At 30.8% G+C, this 20,289-nt stretch overlaps 1 protein-coding gene across 1 annotated transcript in view; it reads right to left on the reverse strand.

Annotated features, from left to right (window-relative positions):
* Positions 1-4,429: 4,429 nt before the first annotated feature.
* Positions 4,430-20,289, reverse strand: part of LOC107450847 (tetratricopeptide repeat protein 39B-like) — a 101,431-nt gene continuing 85,571 nt past the window's right edge. Inside the window, exons 13-18 of the mRNA XM_087160309.1 lie at positions 19,842-20,012; positions 18,764-18,881; positions 13,438-13,549; positions 10,492-10,609; positions 10,298-10,414; positions 4,430-6,719 (exon numbers count right to left, since the gene is read on the reverse strand). Of these exons, the coding sequence (XP_087016435.1) occupies positions 6,494-6,719; positions 10,298-10,414; positions 10,492-10,609; positions 13,438-13,549; positions 18,764-18,881; positions 19,842-20,012 (862 nt within the window). The 3' untranslated portion in view covers positions 4,430-6,493. The remainder of the gene's footprint in view (positions 6,720-10,297; positions 10,415-10,491; positions 10,610-13,437; positions 13,550-18,763; positions 18,882-19,841; positions 20,013-20,289) is intronic.

A 20,289-nucleotide genomic window follows, 5' to 3' on the forward strand; every position in this document is an offset into this window, starting at 1 on the left:
TATAAAAGCTTATTGATGGTAAAGACATTTCACTGCAATTTCTGGCGCTAGAAATGTTTTATTAATTGGGTACATGAATAGTCAGTTACGAACCTCAACGTTTTTTTTCTTCTTTGTAGGCGATTATGAAATAATTATAACTTTTATATAATTATATAATCATTGTAACTATAATTTTTAGACAGAAATATTTCTCGAAATATTGTGTCTCGTATGTTTCACTTTTCGCTTATTTCACCGCATCTCAAAAGCTTTTTAAATTGAAAAAGTTTTGCACAAAATTGTAAAATTCGCTAATCCAAAGATAATTAGTCACAAAAAATAATTTTTGATAATTATTTATTATTTTATTAAACTGTAATGAAAAAATTTTCGAATTGAAAGGTATTCAAATTTTTAAGAAAGAATCATTTGAAAGAATGAATGTGATCTTGTATGGCAAAAAACAAAATTTGAACGAAATCGGTCGAATGGGTCTTGAGAACTGGAGAAATCAAATTTTTAATATCTGCCTTTTTTTTTTTAAATTTATTTTGGTTTTATTAGTTTCCAAACTTTCGACCACTCTCTTGACTAGGACCATATTTCCCAGACTGCAGTTACCTGTTTGAGGGTCATAAATAAAATCCGTCTGTGGAAAAACGGTGCCGTCATTCGGGGCTACTTTGTGCAGCGGGGGCTACTTTGTGCAAATTCGAATTTGGTATTTTTCAAGTGCTGCTATTCACTATTATGTTTATTTCACGTTAAAAATGTGTGGAATTTGAAGATAGAAGTCTCTTCTATTACTACAAAAAAAATTTCGAATTTTAAAACAATCTCAGAGTGTGTTTCGTTCATCCAATGTCAACAATTTTTCGAGGACGTCGGATGTCGAAAAGTGTGCGTGGAAACTTTAGCTGTGAAATGCAAAGACGTTGATAAAACAATTGTCGTAAGTGCAAAATTTTTTATTTATACATTAATAAACAATTATATCATGTTAGCGTTAAAAAAATTTTTAAATTAATAACAAATAAACGGAAAATGAAAAAAAATGCACTGTGGGGCTACTTTGTGCAAAGTTACATTCCTTTTTTTTTTCGATAGAAAAATTGTCAGACGTTATAAAAAAAAATACCTCGAACGAGAAATTACCTTGATTACACTTCAGAAAAGCTGCAACAATGTTTGCAAGCAGTTGCTGGTGGTATGTCGATTGCAGAAGCTTCTCGGAAGTACAAAATCCACAGAAATACTATCTCTAATAAAATTCACAAGAAACACGTGAAACGTGCTGGTAAACTATTATTTTCCTTCTAATGAATTAATCAAACGATTTAACACATAAAAATATATTTTACAGGACATCAGATGATTTTGACAGAAACTGAAGAGCAAGTTCTGTCGTGTTCATTCAAGCATGTTATGTTCAAATTTATCAATATTATAAATGTTAATGAATATGTAATAATTATTATTTTTGAAATATTATCCATTTCAATGTTAAAAAATGTATATGGTTTCCTTTTGTTTAAACTCAAATGTTTTGAAATAAACATTCTTTTTAAGAAAAAATTCTTCAAAAAAAATGTTTTTTTAACGCTGAAAATTATTTTCAAAGTAATATCTTTACATATCTTGATGTTTTTGTCTTTAAAAATGTCAACAATTAACTTTTTTAACAATTTTATATCAATATTTTGCTAAAAACATGATTATTAAACTAAATTCCTATCGCTGCACAAAGTAGCCCCATTTGGGGGCTACTTTGTGCAAGGTATGTTTTGACTTATTATTCGTAAATATTACATACAAATAATGCCAATATTGATCAAATTCACTCGTCTGAGTCCAGTTATGAATATAATATCGATAAATTTTACTAAAGTTTGAATTAACATAGTTTTTTTACATGTCAAAGTTCAAAAACTGCGAAATCCTGCACAAAGTAGCCCCGAATGACGTTATGTTTGTTCACAGTCAGTTATTTGTGTCTGATTTCGTATCTTAAAATATCGTCTGTATTAATTAATTTGCATATTTGATGTCACGCCCTCAAACTATTAAGATTGAACTGTAAGTGAAAATCTAATAATTTATGGTATTTCGTTTTTATTTTTTATTTATTTTTATTTATTTATTATTCACTTTTTGTTCTCGTGCGCGCTGTACCTCACCAGCTCGCCTCGAGAGGCTTTCACCGTGGCCCTCCTCAGGACCAAATTTTTATTTAAATCAATCAAAGAAGCAAAAATTAAGAAGCAAAATTTGCTCGTTTTAGGAACTTAAGAAGCAAAAAAGTTCCTAAAACGAGAAAAAAGAATTTACAAATAGATGAATAAAAAACTTGTGATTTACAGGCAAGATTTAAAACAAAATTAAGGAAATATTTAAGAAATAGAAATTAATAGATTGGGGGCACCTAACAGCTAATTCAGAAAACTTGTTGTGCACTATAAAAATCAATGGAAGCTACAAAAAAATTCAAAATTGAAATTTTTAATGTATTTGCAATATTTGTATGATGAGTTTCACATAAAAAAAATTTTTTTCAACAAAGCACTTTTTTTATTCGTATTCTGAAATTATATTTCAGCATTGATAGCAATAGGAAAAGAAAGAAAATAGTTATCAAGGCGCTTTTTTTCAAATTTTTCGTGAAAAGTTTTACTTTGTTTTTTTTTTCAATTGGACGGCAGTATAATTTTTGAACATAAATTCTTTCCTCCAGAGTAGCACTGTAAAGTAAAGCTATATAATTTTGCTTTGAGTTGTAATTTTTCCACAAATAACTTTGATATTAAATTGATTAAATATTTAAAGGGTAGTGCTTTTAAGAATTATAAGCACACTTTACTTAATAACTAACTACTAATAAATTGCAATTTTTTTACCAAGCGCTAAAATATAGAACTTTAAAAAAATGCTTTAATTATAACTTCAGATTTTGAAATTTTAATTGTTTGATTTTTTTTTTGTAAAACAAATGTATTTTAAACCAATCGGTAATGAGTCAAAAATGGATCAAGAAATTAAAAAACATCCTGTAGACGTGGCTCTGGCAACCCTCTTCCACGCTCGACTGACAGACACTTTAGAATGTGAGAGAGGTACGTTTGCTCGATAACTGCCGATCACGTTGTCCTAGCTGATTTACAAATATAATTGATGAACATAATCATGAATAATAGGAGCGAAAAATAAAACAAAGATATTAAACCCTCTCATGCATGAATTTCGCATTTGAGCTACAAAAAAAATATTTAGATACGCTACAAACCCCTTTTGTGTCTCAGAATTGTGGTGTGATAATTAATTTTTGAAAATTTTCGTGCGGTATATTTAAAAAATGGTGTCCAGGTGTCCAAGTCTACGTGTTTTTGTGGTATATTTTATCAATATAATTTTAATCGTAGAAAAACTGAATATTCAAAACTTCATTTATATGATATAAGAAGATTTAATTAAATACCAACTTTTCCAATATAATGTAATACACCCTCCATCGATTTCCAAAGATCATATTTTTTTTAACTATCTTGATTGGCCTGCCACTTCATGTGTCTCCCAATAAGTGTTTGGGCTCTCCAAATGAGGACTACATGCAAATTACAACATAAATGCGAATCTGAATAACATAATGAAGAAAATTATATATGTCCTCTTATGAGGCTTATATGCAGGAGATGGTTAAAAATCCAAAAAAAAAAAAATTTAATTATTGATAAAGCGTATAATAAAAAAAGTAAGTAACTGTTTAAGGCTATCAAGAATTAAAAATTATGGAAGATCCCAAGAAAGCAGAGAAAATGGTTATAGCCTTCATAAGCAATCATTAAATCTCGGGTGTACTTTCCTTACCATCATGAGTAGTTCAGCCCAATTTAAAAGGTTTCACTGTTACCAACTGGGATATATCCTGCGTCTCTGCGGAAAAGTTATGCATATTCTTATCCTAATTTACCCTTACATGGGCACACTATCAGATAAACTTACCGGTCTGTTAAATAACTTATCGGGAGAAAATAAAGAACTCCTCCCGCCACAAAGTCTGAGACCGTCTGGTGCTATGGAAACAAGAATGGCGCATTTTTGGGAAGGTAGCTTCACTCTGGGACAAACACAACAGACCGAAGAGATTCTCTTTCTCTCGCCGAGCCGATCCGAAACCACTCCAAAACAGTGACCCCGCACCCCTACTTTAAATAGTCATACCTTGTTACCATAGTCACCGCCACAGGTCCAGACGACTATCTGGAGGAGTACTTATTTTAGACAAACTATACGAACGTACTTCGCAAGCAAATGAGCTGGCAACTGACCGGATCCGGTAGATGCTCAATGGTCTATTTTCACGAACCCAACTTAAAACATTTTAGTTAAACTTGCAGTTTAAGATTGATTTTTCATGTTAACAAATACTCCTTCGATAAATATAAACAGATACTTTTTTTTTCTGTAAATATAAATTTATTTAGTAAAAACAATACATTTAATCCAGTTGACTATGAGATTATAACTATATTATATTTTGCAATCTATAAACATACAAAATGGTATATATTTTACAATGTACACACAACAACAACGTATAAACGACATGCATATTTAAAGATACTACCATCACATTTTTTTAATTCGTATAAAAAAACTATTTTATGCTCAGAATCGAAAACTTTTTTGACACTTTAATGCTTTTTGAAATAAGATTAAAAAGATATAAAATAAAACAAGTTGGTGAAGATGAATCACGTTTTATTAAATAATACCTTATCTTTTTTCATGATTAATTCTCGGTAGTTTTTTAAGGTGTTAATTCAGTTTTAAAAATAGTGTTATGGTATTAATATATTAACACGTATTTCAAATAGTTCCTGTAATTAAGAAACTTATTAAAAAAAATTTAAATTTGCATACAAGACACACATTGCAATGTTTTAACGTTTTAATACGTAAACAAAGCTTTAAGGGAGTTTAAATGTAAGCAATGAAAACATTGCAGATATTATAAATAAGATGAAAAAGGTGAAAATTACTGTTATATTTTGGACGAATCACAAAGTTTTGATGAACACATTTTAAACATTTTTCTATTAAGTATTTTAAAATTTGAGGTTTCCTAAAAATTTGTAAGTTTCTGTTTTCTTACGGAAAAGGGTTAAATAAAGGTTTTGTTTTTGTTGGCGAACAGTCAAATTTTTTGAATTACAATGAAATAATTAATAATATTTTTATTATATTGGGTTTACTAAGAACTGCTTATAAACTTAATGCAAAAATCTTATTGGAAGAAAAGATTGATAGTTTTGCATTTAGGTTAAATAAAAAAAGTGTCTAGTTATATAACATATTTGCAGATATCTTTAACCAATTGTTTCCCCAAAATTAATTCTTCATTGAAGATCAATTCCTCATCAGTGAAGAGTAGCGTCTGTCACACATACGATTCCTGAAAGATATTATGTGTTTGAAAGCCTTCTGGGGTAGGTGGGCATGCGTTACTTATAATTTATCATCTAGCTGCAAATTGGTCAGAAGATGTTCTGCTTCAAATTTTTTATACTTTTGATGAACTTTTGCATACGTCTGACGTACTTCAATATTCATTTATAACGAAAATAAATTTAATCAACAGACAAATTTTATTTTACCTGTCATTGGAAAGAAGAAATTACGGACTTATTTTTATCGAGTTTCAAAGTTAGTTTATAAGTTCATCAAAAGATGGCCTTGCTAATTGAAAATACATTATAACAATGTTTTCTACAATTTGTTGAATCTTTTAAATTGAAATATTCGTACGGGCGTCTGTTAATTTCGTCCTAATACTGCACCATGTGGTTGCTGCAAATTGTGAATATTTTGAAAACGTTGCTATTTTGCTTTTCACGGTTACCCGCGCCATCTGGTGGTGAACTTTACAGATATATTTTGAACTTGATGATTATAAATTATCTGGTTTTCTAAGCAGAGTTTTGAAATAGATAGCTAAAAATGATCTTCTAAGAGGTATATCTCATCAATACCGTTGCTTATATTATGATCGCCGTTTCTAATTTGTGTTCGGACTGAAAATTTCATTCAGAGTTGTTTTATTGGAAATTACTCTTTTTAAATCTATAATATGCATACAAAAACGTAGTAGTATATGTTTAAAATGAAACTTTCTGAAATAAAGCTTCAGTTAAATTATTCATATTCTTTTGAAAAAAAATAGCTAAGTTTTGAATTTTCGCTAAATGTATTTCGGTATATCAGTAATAAAAAAAATTTCAGAATACTCCAGTCCAAAGAACACAAAATATTTTTTTCTGAAGGATAGAGTATTCTTCTTTGGCGAATAAAATATTTTATATTATGTACGCATAGGAGGGGTAATACAGATATGTCGCCAAGCACAGCACTGAAGGAAAAACTTCGTCACAGTTCTCAACTTGTCAAAAACACAATCTCTGCAAGGAATGTACATTTCGGAATGTTTATGTCATGACACTGGAGCAAACGTGCGCGACTACGAAGTCACGGAAGGTGGCACAGGCGAGTCATAAATATTTATGGAACCATTCTGCTTGGAGGGGCTCATGGAACAAGTGTACAATCCACTCTCTTTATTCTTTTGGATGTCTTCTGTCAGGTGGGTCCGTTCCAAAAGTGAGCTCAGAGTTTGTATATGGCGAATGGCAGCGTGGATTCGGTAGTGGAGGAATGATTCCAGATGATAGTCTGTGTGCGCGTGGCTGAAAACACATAAAAACATTTTTGAAGGAAAAAAAAAGAACTAAATTTTATATAAAATTTGAAATATAGCTAGTTTATCAACGATGAGCATGATACAGATACTTTTAAATCGTTAAAATTAATTTTGTAGATATAAAAATATACCCTTTGTGAAAACAATGGAAAATAAAGCATTCTGAAGAATTAAGCACGAAATTGGATTATCTCGAAAATATAACCACAACATATGGTTAGACGAGAGGTCCAGTGTTTTAATTCCTTAATGTATCCCTATGTCACATTTGAAACTAATAAAACGATGTGGTTTTTTAAGAAAGCGGTTCAGTGTTTAAACCTCTTGGTTTTATTTTCATATTTAACTCAATATCTCTGAAACAAATAAAAAGAATAAAAACGTGCCCCCACTGTGGTTTTTTAGAAAACGGCCTAATGTTTAAACTACTTGATGTTATTTGCATATTTTACACTATAATTGTGTAAAAGAATGTGGACTCAATGTACGATTAAGAGAACGCTTCAATGTTTAAATTTATTAATTTTATTTTCACATTTAGCCCAATTTCTCGAGATGTAATTGGGTGAAAATATGTGATTCGTTAAAAAGGAGATCCAGTGTTTAAACCCCTTAATGTATTTTCAAATTTTACACTATAAGTCTGAAATGAATTACGTAAAACAAATGTGATCCCAATGTGTTATTAAGAAAGCGATCCAGTGTTTAGACTCCTTAATGTTATTTTCAAGTTTTACACTATAAGTCTAAAATGAATTACGTAAAACAAATATGATCCCAATGTGTTATTAAGAAAGCGATCCAGTGTTTAGACTCCTTAATGTTATTTTCAAATTTTACACTATAAATCTGAAATGTATTACGTAAAACAAATATGATCCCAATGTGTTATTAAGAAAGCAATCCAGTGTTTAGACTCCTTAATGTTATTTTCAAATTTTACACTATAAGTCTGAAATGAATTACGTAAAACAAATATGATCCCAATGTGTTATTAGGAAAGCGATCCAGTGTTTAGACTCCTTAATGTTATTTTCATATTTTACCCTATTTCTCTGGAACCAATTCCCTAAATAAAAAAGTAACCTCAATGCGTGATTAAGAAAGCAGTCTATTGTTTAAAATTCTTAATGCTATTTCCATATTTTACACTATATCTTAATTTTTGAAACTAATAAAACGGATGAAAATGTGGCCTTAATGTGGTTTTTATGAAAGCTGTTCAGTGTTTACACCACTTGACTTTTTTTTTGCATTTTACATTGTATCTCTGTAATAAAACGAATGAAAATGTGGCCCCACTGAGGTTTTCAAGATAATGGTCCAGTTTTTAAATTACTTGATATTATTTGCATATTTTACACTATATGTCGGGAACTAATTGCGTTAAAAAATGTGGTCCCAATGTGTAGTCCATTGATAAACTCCTTATTGTTGTTATCACACTTCGCCCTATTGAATAAAAATATGTGGTTCCTTAACAAAGCGATCCAGTGTTTCAACTCCTTAATGCTATTTTCACATTTTACACTATCTTTCTGGAATAATTGCGTATATAAAAATGGGGTCCCAATGTGTGGTTAAGAAATCAATCTTATGCTTAAAATCCCTAATATTATTTTTTCACATTTTGCACCATATTTCTGGAACTAATTCCGTAAATAAAAATGTGTTCCCAATGTGATGTTAGGAAAGTGATCCATTGTTAAACTCCTTAATGTTATTTTCACGTTATTTCTATGAAACTAGTTGGGCTTATAAATATTTAAAAAGTTTCAATTATCAAGTAAAAACATTTTTTTATCATATAAAACTACGTACTTAAAACTGAAATACATCTAAAATTTGAAATAAATTGGTAGACTATTTAAAAAGAAATAACAATTTAAAAATCTTCCAAATTGCAATTAACGGATTCATCTCTCTCCTCTTTATATTTTGAGGAACGCTATTCTAAATTCTTCGAATAAAAGGCATGTTTATTCAATGAAAGCACGTCTTTGCGTCTAAATTTCTTTGTCTTTCTTTGAGATTAATGTTCCCAGTGCGTAACTTAATTTATAGTTAGCACTAATTGATTATTGCATTTTCGATCATTCTGTTAAATTATAAAAATGTCCAGTACGTGAAAATGTTAACAATAAGTCGAAAAGGTGTTGCTAAATCAATTTGCAAATTCATACTAATTAAGATTTATTAAGATTAAGATCAACGAGAAAGATTTTTCCAGAAGAAAAAAAAAGCTTTAAATGAAGGAAAGAAAGTAACTTAAAATGCACTTTTAAAATCCTTAATAAATAAAATAAATAAAATATTATTGTAACGTTAACGAATTATTAGCAGAAGAAACGCTATCGAAACACTAGCAAAGAAGACAAAAGACAGTAAACATCACAACCAGTCAGATAGTCAAACGAAACTTGGAAGGGTTTCTAACAATCTCCTCCCAACTGTTATTTGTTTCCTTCAGCAACCAACATGTTTTGATGTCTTCTGACCTTTCTTCCTCAATAGTAATTTGATTGATTTTGATGACGTTTTTATTTCGTTGAAATATTGACTTGCAAAAACTAATAATTTGTATAGACTTTCTTGACTTTATTTTTGACAAAGGAGTCCAAAAATATATTTTGAATGTGATCATTCCAGAACACCATCTGTGTTGTTGCTGTCACTAATCTCTAATCCAGCCTGACGGAGTCAAATCAGCTCTGTAAATTCATTATCAGGCTTAATATCAATAACCAGAGAGGGGAAATATATTTTATAACCGTCGTTGAACAGCCGACCCAATTTAAGGGGTTTACGACAACTATTGTTCGACTCCGTAGCCTAGTAATTCTGAACCCAATCCAGAAGGCAAGGGATGACAACTCCTGGGTCAAGTTTTGGGAGCAATTTGCCTTCGTAGAGGACTTTTTTATGGAACTAACCCGCATTTATGTTGCATGGAAAGGAAAACCACGAAAACCTCCTATGGTTAGCCTAACGGCAAGGAGACTCTAACCCATGATCCGTCTACCATTGAGGATATTTTACGCCAGCACTGCTTCAGCGGATGCGGAATTTGGTTTCGACCAGCCATCGCTGGGATTCGAACCTGGTTCACCTCTTTAAAAGGCGAATGCTCCATCCCCTGGACCGTCACGGCTCAAGGGGAAGTATAGATGTCTTCCCATAAAAGTCAGGATCTGTCTAAGATGTGTTCAGGTATAGTAATGCAGGCATTGACAGTAGGTCTTTCTGCCCTCAGAATATAGTAGGCGCTTAATGTGGCCGCTGGCGAGAAGAGAGAGACTGGTGTTGGACCTCCGATCGCAAGGAAGTGTTCGAAATAAATCCGGTTACCTACCCATAAACCAGTGATGTTGGGGAGGTGACAACCAGGATTTCCAATTTTGTGCTTTTATTCGGAAAAGTATCCCTAGGTGGGTCAGCTCTGTAGAAGAAGGGATGGGATGACTTAAACCTTCTTAAGCAAGGTTGTCAGCGATTACACCATGTATGCTATATGGGCCTAGATTAATAAAAAAAACTGTAATTAAATTAGTTAAAATAAATTACCATGATTTATCTAACCACTGTACGGCTTCTTCGTATTGTCCTCTGTCCATAGCCATATAGCCCATTTCAGCCATAGCATATGTTGCCAAATAGATGTCATCAGTGAGATGGTTTTCACTATGACAGAAAAATATCTTTAGTAAAATTGTATGTACAATTAATTAATTGAATGGGAATTTCAGAATTGTACTTACTATTTGAGTAACTCTTTTAAATAAGTACATGCTGATTCTGTATCGCCCAGTATTTTGCAACATACTGCTTTCAGAAGTAAGGATAAGCAATAATCTTCCACCACTTCACTTATTAGATCTATCAAAAAATATGGTTGAAGAAAGTTAATGTTATGCGTTTTTCGATGCAAAGAAACGAATAGATAAAAACAAGTTGAATTATCATTATTATTATTATCATTGCACGTGATTCGAATAAGTGACGACAACACGATAAAAAAGATACTGCTTTTTAGACCCATTGGAAAAAGAAAGCGAGGAAGGCCACGGTTGAGATGGACTGACTCAGTGGAGTCAGATTTTCTCGCAATTAATGAAAAAAATTGGAGATCAAAGATAAATCGGAAGTCGTCATGGAGAAATCTTCAGAGGAAGACACTGGCTCACATTGGGCTGTCTAGCCAACTATGATGATGATTATTATTATTTTTATTGTGAAATTTAAAACTCTTTCGAGGTATATTTTTATATGAAAAACCTATAAGTATCTATATGGATTAATTTAAAAGCTATGAACTTCGACAAAATCCCAACTCACTAAAATTTATGATTAAATTTCTGATTTTCTAGTACATCTGAAATTTTCACTTATCTTATTCTTCTCACATTCATTAAAGCACAAGAAAAGAGCTATTGCCTTTAAAACATTTAATGTACAATGTGCAAAAAATGGTCTGCCGTAATTAACTTTTGATCTAATGATCGGATCTTCACGCTCCAGGAATCAGTCTTATTTGTGAGAAAGTGACCTCAAATATGCTAATTAATTAGTGCAGATGATATTTTAAGTTGCAAAATCGTACACAAAAGCGTATTTTCTCTAAATACCTTTTTTTCCGACGGATATGGATTTCTGATCCCCAAAATATAGGGAGTAGCCGCAATATGGGAAATATGGTTCCAATAGCTTGATCAGGAGACCAGTCCAAAGTTTGGAACCCTTAATGCTGATTTTATTTTTTGCGTATTTCGCCATATCTCGAGAACTTTTTAAGCGAATTGAAAAAATTTTGCACCTAGCCATTCATTCGTTTATTCAAAAATAATTCTATGCAAAAAGTAACGTTTAGAAAATATTTATTACTTTTAATATTTCACTTAATATTTATCGAAAATAGTTTGAATTGTAAAGTATACAATTTTTACACCATTTTAAAGAATGTAATTTTACATGGCAAAATATAAAATATGACCGAAATCTGCCGAACAGTTCCTGAGAAATCAAATTTAAAAATACGACAAATCGTCTGCATTAATTAATTAGCATACTTGAAGTCACTTTCTCGAATCATTACGCTTGAGTACTAGAACTAAAGAACCAATCACCGAACCAATCATTAGATCAAAATCTATTCGGAATGGTCCGTTTATTTATTTATATATTTTTCAATGCACTGTTCATTGAAGTTACTGATGTAAAAAAAAAATAATCGGGCACAGCGGGAAAGTTATCGGCAACTATAAATCAAAATTTTTCTGGGTTATTTAACGTTTTTTGGAATCAAAACTTCAAACTACTTTATCCCAGGCTAAAAAATATACATTCCTTATCAACTGTTTAACGTCACGTAATTCATTGTTTAAAGAGTTTAAGGACGAAAGCAAATAAGTTGTTAAATACACATAGGGGAGAGGGGGGCACATGTGAACAAATTTTTTTATTTCTTCACTTTTCGAAAAATATCATCAATTTTTCATAGTAAAAAAGTCCGTATGTTTAAATAGTATTTTCTTTGTCTTGTGGAATTTTTTGAGATTTTTCAATAAAATATTTCTTTACTTTATAATATTTTAGAAAAATGACTTCAATTGTTCACATGTGCCCCTATTGGGGGCACATGTGAACAGGCCTGGGGCACATATGAACAAGATTAAAAACACAAAGCAATCATCATATTTCAAAGAAAAAAAATCTTTAATATAACAGATATAGATACGCATTATACTGAGGGGGTTGTAGCTTACTATGTGAATTTAAATTGTACAACAGTACTGTCAATAAGAAAATAATTTTTCAGCTGTACAATAATTTATCCGTAATTGGGTTTTTCGCAACTTCATGTTCCACGGGTGTTGTAATGGGCCTTTTTCTTTCTTCTCTAATACTCTTTCATGCTTTTTTTTTTCATTTTTTCTCTCTTTTTCATTTGTAGCTTTAACAATTCTATTTTCTCAGGTGTATCAGTTAATATGCGTAATGCGCGATCAGCCATTTAATAAAATAAAAAAAATTTAAAGGAAAAATTAATAAATTAATTATGGAAAATTAAATAATGATAATTTTAAATGCATACATATTTTTTAAACTTATAATATCATGAGGATAATAATCTTAATACTATGTAGGGGCACTTGTGAACTGTTCACATCTGCCCCAGATGTTTTGTTCACAAGTGCCCCCATCATCCTTCTTAAACCTAACTTGAAAAATAAAGAACTTTTAATTGAGTAAAAAAAAAGAATAATTGTCATAAACTTACCTGAATGTTCATATAATGATCTGCAATAGTTAATTTTAGTTTATTAGTTGATTTATATTATGCTTTCACTTGGAGAAGCGAGCGATTATAATATATGCAACACCAGCTGATACAAAGAAATTGTCAGAATAGACCAACAAAATGTCTCATTGTTCTGAAAGTTTTTCAGAGAGGTAGGACTAGTACTGCCATCAATTGAAAATTTTTCGAGATTTTTTATTTCAAATCATATTGGTAAAACATACCATGTTCACATGTGCCCCCTGTTCACATGTGCCCCCCTCTCCCCTACTTAAAAAAGATATTTGACTTAGACATTTCACATTTTAAAAAGAAATACGATAAATGTTTATAATGAAGCAACAGTAAATGCATGCAAGAAAATAATATTTTCACTGAAACATTTTGATAATTTCTTCCGCTTTACCTTGACCAGCGTTAAGTTGTGGGGAGTCTTTCTCCAAAATGCACAATATTTTTCGCATAATTTCTGGACGGTTTCGAAACATTGGAAACACGTTAAAAACGTACATCATTTCCTAAAATTATAAAAAGAAAAAAGTAAATTTTTTTGCGACTTGATTGCAAGGATTAGTATTAAAGAGTATACATTTGAAAATCAACATATAACATTACAGTATTCGTGAATCTAATTACAGTATTCCATGTAATCTAATTACAGTATTCTATGTAACTATCTAATTACAGTATTCTTGTAACTATCTAATTACAGTATTCTTGTAACTATCTAATTACAGTATTCTATGTAACTATCTAATTACAGTATTCTTGTAACTATCTAATTACAGTATTCTTGTAACTATCTAATTACAGTATTCTTGTAAGAGAGCTTGTATTTTTACGTTACATCAAATAAGACCATATTTCAGAATAAGATTAACAGAATATTAGTTTGAGTACCCCTTATCTAGCGCAAGATTTGTACTTTTTTTAATTTTTTTTTTACAAATCCTTTAAAATATGTTACGATGGAGTCAACTCAACATTATCTGTAATAATAACAATAGTCTTTGGTAATATCTAAATTCTGAATAACTATTCTTTTCAACACCTTAAGGTCTGGTTTCTTAGGACAAGCGCCTTATCTGGGCGTCGGCGTGACGTCAACGTCCCGCTGACGCCAACAAAATACTGGTTTGTTAGCTCAAGGCCTGGTTTCTTAGAACTAGCGCCTTATCTGGGCGTCAGCGGAAAGTTGACGTAGAGCTGACGCCAAAAAAATACTTTTTTGTTAGCTCAGCGTGAGCAGTTGGTCCAACGCAGACATTATCTCTCATTGCGCATGCGTTAATAACGTAAACAAATATTTATTTTGAATTTATATTGATTTTGTTATTGTCGACCAGTGTTTTAGAGAGCAAATAATGACTTTGTCCAAGAAAAAACACATTATAGCTGAGCTAAATGAAGAGTGCTATGTTTAATGAAGAAGCTATGTTTAATATCAAAATCAAAATCTTGGCTGATTTCAATGTGCTGTTGGATGTTGTCCGCCATTGCTTCTGTGGTTAACGTCACGTTGTAATCCAACTGCAGTTGAGTTGGACGGCAATTGTAGTTCAAGATGAGCGTTCGATGACGTATACTATCAAGGTCACAAATGGACCAATCAAAGGTTAGCGCTGATTTCCAGCTGACGGCGTCCTGTCCTAAGAAACCAGGTCTTTAAAAGCATAATCGATTCCCTACATATTTTATACAATATGTGAATGAGAGAATAATCGGAAAGTGATAAATATAACATATAATTATAAGAACAATTGATTCCTTACTTTATCAGAATTTGATGACTGTAGCATGAGATTGAACACAACTAATAAACACAACTAAATCAATACTTTCCATTAATGTAAGTAATATAAAAGGCAATTATAAGCACATCTAATTCTTTACTTATATAAATGTGTAGTGATTAAGAACAATTAATAAGCGAAATTGATTCCTAACATTTAAAACTCAACTTTCAAATGAACTTAGTGTGAAAAACGCATACGCGGATGATGCAGATATTCTATGGCTGTGTGCTCATTGGGTGAAACCTTTTTGGCACTGGAAAAATCAACAAGAAAAGGGTATTAAAAAGGTAATTGTGGAGAAAACACTATATATATTCTGATAAGAAGGAAATCACTCACAAAATACTTAAACCCATAAAATACGCTATTAAAATAACGTAAGTCCTGAAGTCAGAAAAAGAATTATTGTAACCGATCGCTGCTTCTTCGGTTTAAGATCATTATTGAAATCCGATTTAATAAAGGGGACAAATATCATGCTGTACAAAATCTGTCTTGACTTATTCTTCAGGAACATGGACGTTGACAAAAAGAGAGGAGAAGATCTCAGCGATCTCAGTTTTTCTCGACGATAATAATAATATCTGGAGAAAAAGACATAATTTCGAAATTTATAATATTTTTAAGAGAGAGGATATTATTAAATCTATAGAAAACTAATTAGAATGGGGTAGAGAGGCAACTAATTAGAATGAACCCAGAGCGAACAAAATTGAGGGTTTTTAATACGACCCCTTGCAACAAACAGACCAAGAGGAAGACCACAAAAAAAAAAAAATGGAAAGGTTGTTCAGATGAATCCTTAGGGAAATGTGAGCGAGCAGGGGGCGGAGTCCAATAGTATAATCATTATCAATTTAACTTGTAAAACATGTTTAAAATACTAATGATCATTTATAAACTTTTAAATAATATTTCAAATATTATTTTAATAAAGAAAGTATGTGACATCTTAAAAAGTACTTGATAATAGATGGATTTGTGAATAAATTTGTACCAAAAACCTTGAATACAAAATACGAAGTAAACCATTGGATTATAAAAGGAGAATAATAACGTCACGCCAAGCTTTAAGCTAATTAAGCTGTCTAATAATTCTTCTCTAAACTTAATTATACGTAATAATTGTGTTGTTGAAATTATTGCCGCTGTATCTCACATAAATTTCTACTAAAATAGTTTGTCAGAAAATATCACTAACTATCCTCTCAAATTATGTCACAAATTAGATCTATTCATTTTCAAAAATAACGATAAGTATGTAATGAGAAAATAATTTTATGTCTGCGCTAAATAATAAATCATAGTGTTTCTTCGTAATTATGTTGTTTACCAAATTTATGGTAATATACCAATATTTATAAACCAATTTTTTAAAGTAATGGTTCCTAAGCTTCGTGTACTTTCTACGAAATCATGTTACAATTTTATTCCCTGTCTTGCTTTGTTTTTACTACCTTGATTGGTTTAAAACTAATACATTTTAATTTAAAAATATCACGGACACAGGTAGAAAAAAGTGCTCAGATGTTTTAAATAATAAAAATAAAGCAGCGATTTGTATATGTTTATTCTGGAGACAGTGGAAAACTGGGGTCATGAGTTCGATTCCAGCATTCTACTAAACAACTGGCATATAGCAGCAAGGTGCACGTTAAGTCTATCCTGACAGTCGCTTGTCGAAGTTGATTGTTTTACGAAATTTTGGTGAGGGAGGAGTACCAGCTCAGGCGCTGTCCACGTTGTCTAACCGAGCAGAAAATTGTATGGCATTCTTCTCATTGCAGCTAAAAGATAAAGCATTTGAAACATTACCTTCTAAAACTGTCACTTATTTGTGATGGTGTTTATCTTTATTGTGATGGTGGAGCTTTTTTACCTGAAAACCAACGGAATTTCTACATCGTTGGCTTATCCTGAATTCAGCATTTCTCTGACCGACGTTGTTTTCAAAACTTTATCCTCAAGAAATCGACAAGTCATATTCTTTTTTTGAACAGGTTCCTCACAATTTTTTTTCTAACTGCGAAATTATATTTCCTTCTTTCTTTTTTTTCTTTGCTTTTTTTTTTTGATGATCAACTCCATGACAGAAAAATAACTCAATAGGTAATTTTCCTGTTTTCAACTAACGCAAAAGTGCACAGTTTTTTGAAAACTTACGCAAAGTAGCCCTAGTTAATTTTAATAAAAACAAAACTTCAATCAGCTATACATAAAAACAGTGGGAATCAACAAAATAATGGAAACACTTCGATACTATTACATTTTTTTGTTGTTGACATTTTTATTACATTTTAACATAATGGACATAGCTCAAAATGCATATTTTAGAAAATGGACATGCTCAAATTGAGTATTTTTGAAATTGGACGTAGCATAAATTCTGCGTTTAACAAAATGGACATACAGAAAGCGGACAAAATAAAGGAAACACTTCTGATCTAAAACATTTTTTTATATATTTCTCAAGAAATACTTGAAGAGTAATTTTCTCTAACTTTATAAGTGTTTAGATCATGCGATTTCTCATACTTATCTAATTACTAAGTTTACTTGCTACTAAATCTAGTTACTAAGTTACTCTAGTTACTAAGTTACTCATACTAAGTTTACTTTTAAACGTTTGAGGGACCAACAATAAATTACAAATTAAAATAGTATTTTTGAATATCCTATTCCAAAAAATGAAACAATAAATATGAAACTTGCAACAATTACTTTGGTTATTATACTCAGCAAATGCACAAAAAATTTTATGCGAAGTTTAAATATTTGTGGAAATATGGACATTTTTATAAAAAAAAATAATTCTTTTTTATTTATTACGTTTTATTTGCTATAACTTGAAAAATATTCACGAAAATTAAACAAAATTTTTAAAAGCGATTAAAAATTAATTAGAAAAATTTTTCCTTAAAATTTAAAAACAAATTGTTGAAAACTGTGCAATATATGCATAATTAAAGTGGTTCTTTTATATTGCGAATGAGCGGAAAAAATCTATCAAATTTTTTCTTCCTAATTTTGTAGTGAATCGTATTTGACATACACCGAAGAGCCATTACATTATGACCACCCTCTATCGATAACAATGGGGTCGCCCAGGTTTTCATGGTTTCTCGCCCGGGTTTTCACGGTTTCTCGCCCAAGAACAATGCTTTCATGGGGCACATTAGGACCCATAATCCTCATAGAGCAATCCCTGACGTCTGTAAGCTACTTGAACATAGTTGCAGACCAGGTTCACCCATTCATGGCATTTTTCCTGCAGGGGATGGTGTTTACCAACAGGATAATGCAGCATGTCATAAGGGTCGAATCGTCATGGATTGGTTCGAGGAGCATTCCAGTGACTTTCAAGTCATGTCTTGGCCCCCAAATTCACCTGACCTTAATCCAATAGAGCATTTGTGGTCCTTTTTAGAAAACCAAATTTGTGCTGCCACGCTACCCCCTCGCAATGTGAGGGAATTGCAGGACCAGTTAGTGAGCGTTTGGTACCAGATACCTCAGACTACCTATCAGCACCTTGTGGAATCAATGCCACGGCGGGTGCTAGCAGTTTTGAGGGCTAAAGGTGGTCGTACATACTATTAGCAGGGTGGTGATAATGTAATGGCTTTTCGGTGTAAATCCGATGAAAAAAATCCGATTTGAATATCTTAGAAATCTTAAAGTTTCAAGCAATTTTCTAAGTAGTTTTTGTATTTTTTTTAAGAAACGCAGTATAATAAGGTTTTTTTTACAAATATTATTTTTTATCATAAAACAAAACTAAATAAAAATGATAATACCTTACAATAAACGTTCATACACCGCAATATGATAGTATAAAAAGAGAAAACATGCGAAAGAAAAGATATTTTTTATGGCAGATGATCACCAACAAAACACTAATACACTTTGCGTTATACACTAATGTACTATACTTACGAAAAAGGGGAATAGTAGCCTATCATTCTGAGAAACAAATTTTTTAGCTTTAGCTACAACAAATTTTTCAAGTGGAAAAGATTTTCCTGCTAATTTCAATTTCAGACCAGGTACTTTCCTGAAAATATAAATATATGCTTATATAACATTGTCCATAATCCTCATTTATAATTTTTGTGTCTTTTAAAACATGGATAAAGAAATTTTGACACTGGGTCATATTGTTGATATGGTGGACGTTAACGGGATCTAAATTAATTAATTATTTAAAAAAAATTAAAACGACTGCATTTATTATACCATAAAAATCAATGGTTATAAATTAAATAAAGCAAAATATATATTAAATATTATTATTTGAATTAAATAAAAAAGAAATGTGTAAATGAAATTTTAAAATAATTTTCTTTCGTTTTTCAAAAATGTTGCTGCGTGCTACAGACAAATTATTTATAGAAAAAGCTAAATAAATTAATATAAACTTTCGGAAAAAATAGAAGAAGAAAAAACGTTGACTGTTTTTTATTTCACCTTGGTTTGCATATTGTTGTTTTTGTTAAAAAAAATTGTATAAAATAAAATAAACTATAAAAAATAATGCAATTTTATATAATTATATATTTACTTCTTTTTCTTTTTTTTCTTTTTCTCTATTACGTGGAAAATTTTCTCCTAAATCTTTTTTGTTGAAATATCTCGTGCTGCCACCTATTAACTCGTTTATGAACTCTGAATCAAGGGAAATCTATTTTTTTCGCCCCTATAAAAGATATAATGCCTATTTAACTCTCCTATGCACGGTTCTCATAATTATTAATTATGAGAACAGTACCGATATTGGAATAAGTACCGATATTGGAATGTAGCTAAACAATATAAGAGCAACCTCATAAAATTTACATAATTCTTATCTTTTTCCACAGAAAGAAATTTTTGCCTCTTAAATTATTTAGTTTTTAATAATATTTCACTTAATACCGATTTAGAAATTATACATGAAGTATTATAATGCTTATGAGAAAGGAAATAATATTTTGCTTATAAAATTGGTACAACAAAAAACATTATAATTTTTTACCTCATTAAATCATGAATTTCTAATAGCCGTTCATCATCGGTCCTTCCTTCTTCTATGTGCTGCATGTACAGTGTAAGGGCATAAGCATAAGTGTAAATTGCAGGTGACCATCTACTCTCTTTTCTCAAGAAATCTAAATGTTTTTGTGCATTTTTCCATTCGAACTTAAAACTGGAAAAAATAAATAACCATTCATTCTGCTACTTATTAATACAGAACACTTCTGAAATAAAATGTAGCTATGGAATATGCTTAATATTGCAATCGAAAAAATTATCGTAATTTCAGATTTTATGTTAGTCAATTCTTTCCTCTCATCACATGCATGCCGTCCAAATTTCCGTTATTCCTCAAGCAATCCTAATACTTAAAATCTCCATCATTAAAATCCTGAAAATTCCTAAAATTTCAGAAAATCCTTAAAAATCCCTGAAAAAAAATCTCTGAA

Source organism: Parasteatoda tepidariorum, chromosome 1 (genome assembly GCF_982258835.1).
Source record: "Parasteatoda tepidariorum strain Cologne lab strain chromosome 1, Ptep-v5.0, whole genome shotgun sequence".
In the NCBI taxonomy this organism is placed as follows: Eukaryota; Metazoa; Arthropoda; class Arachnida; order Araneae; family Theridiidae; genus Parasteatoda; species Parasteatoda tepidariorum.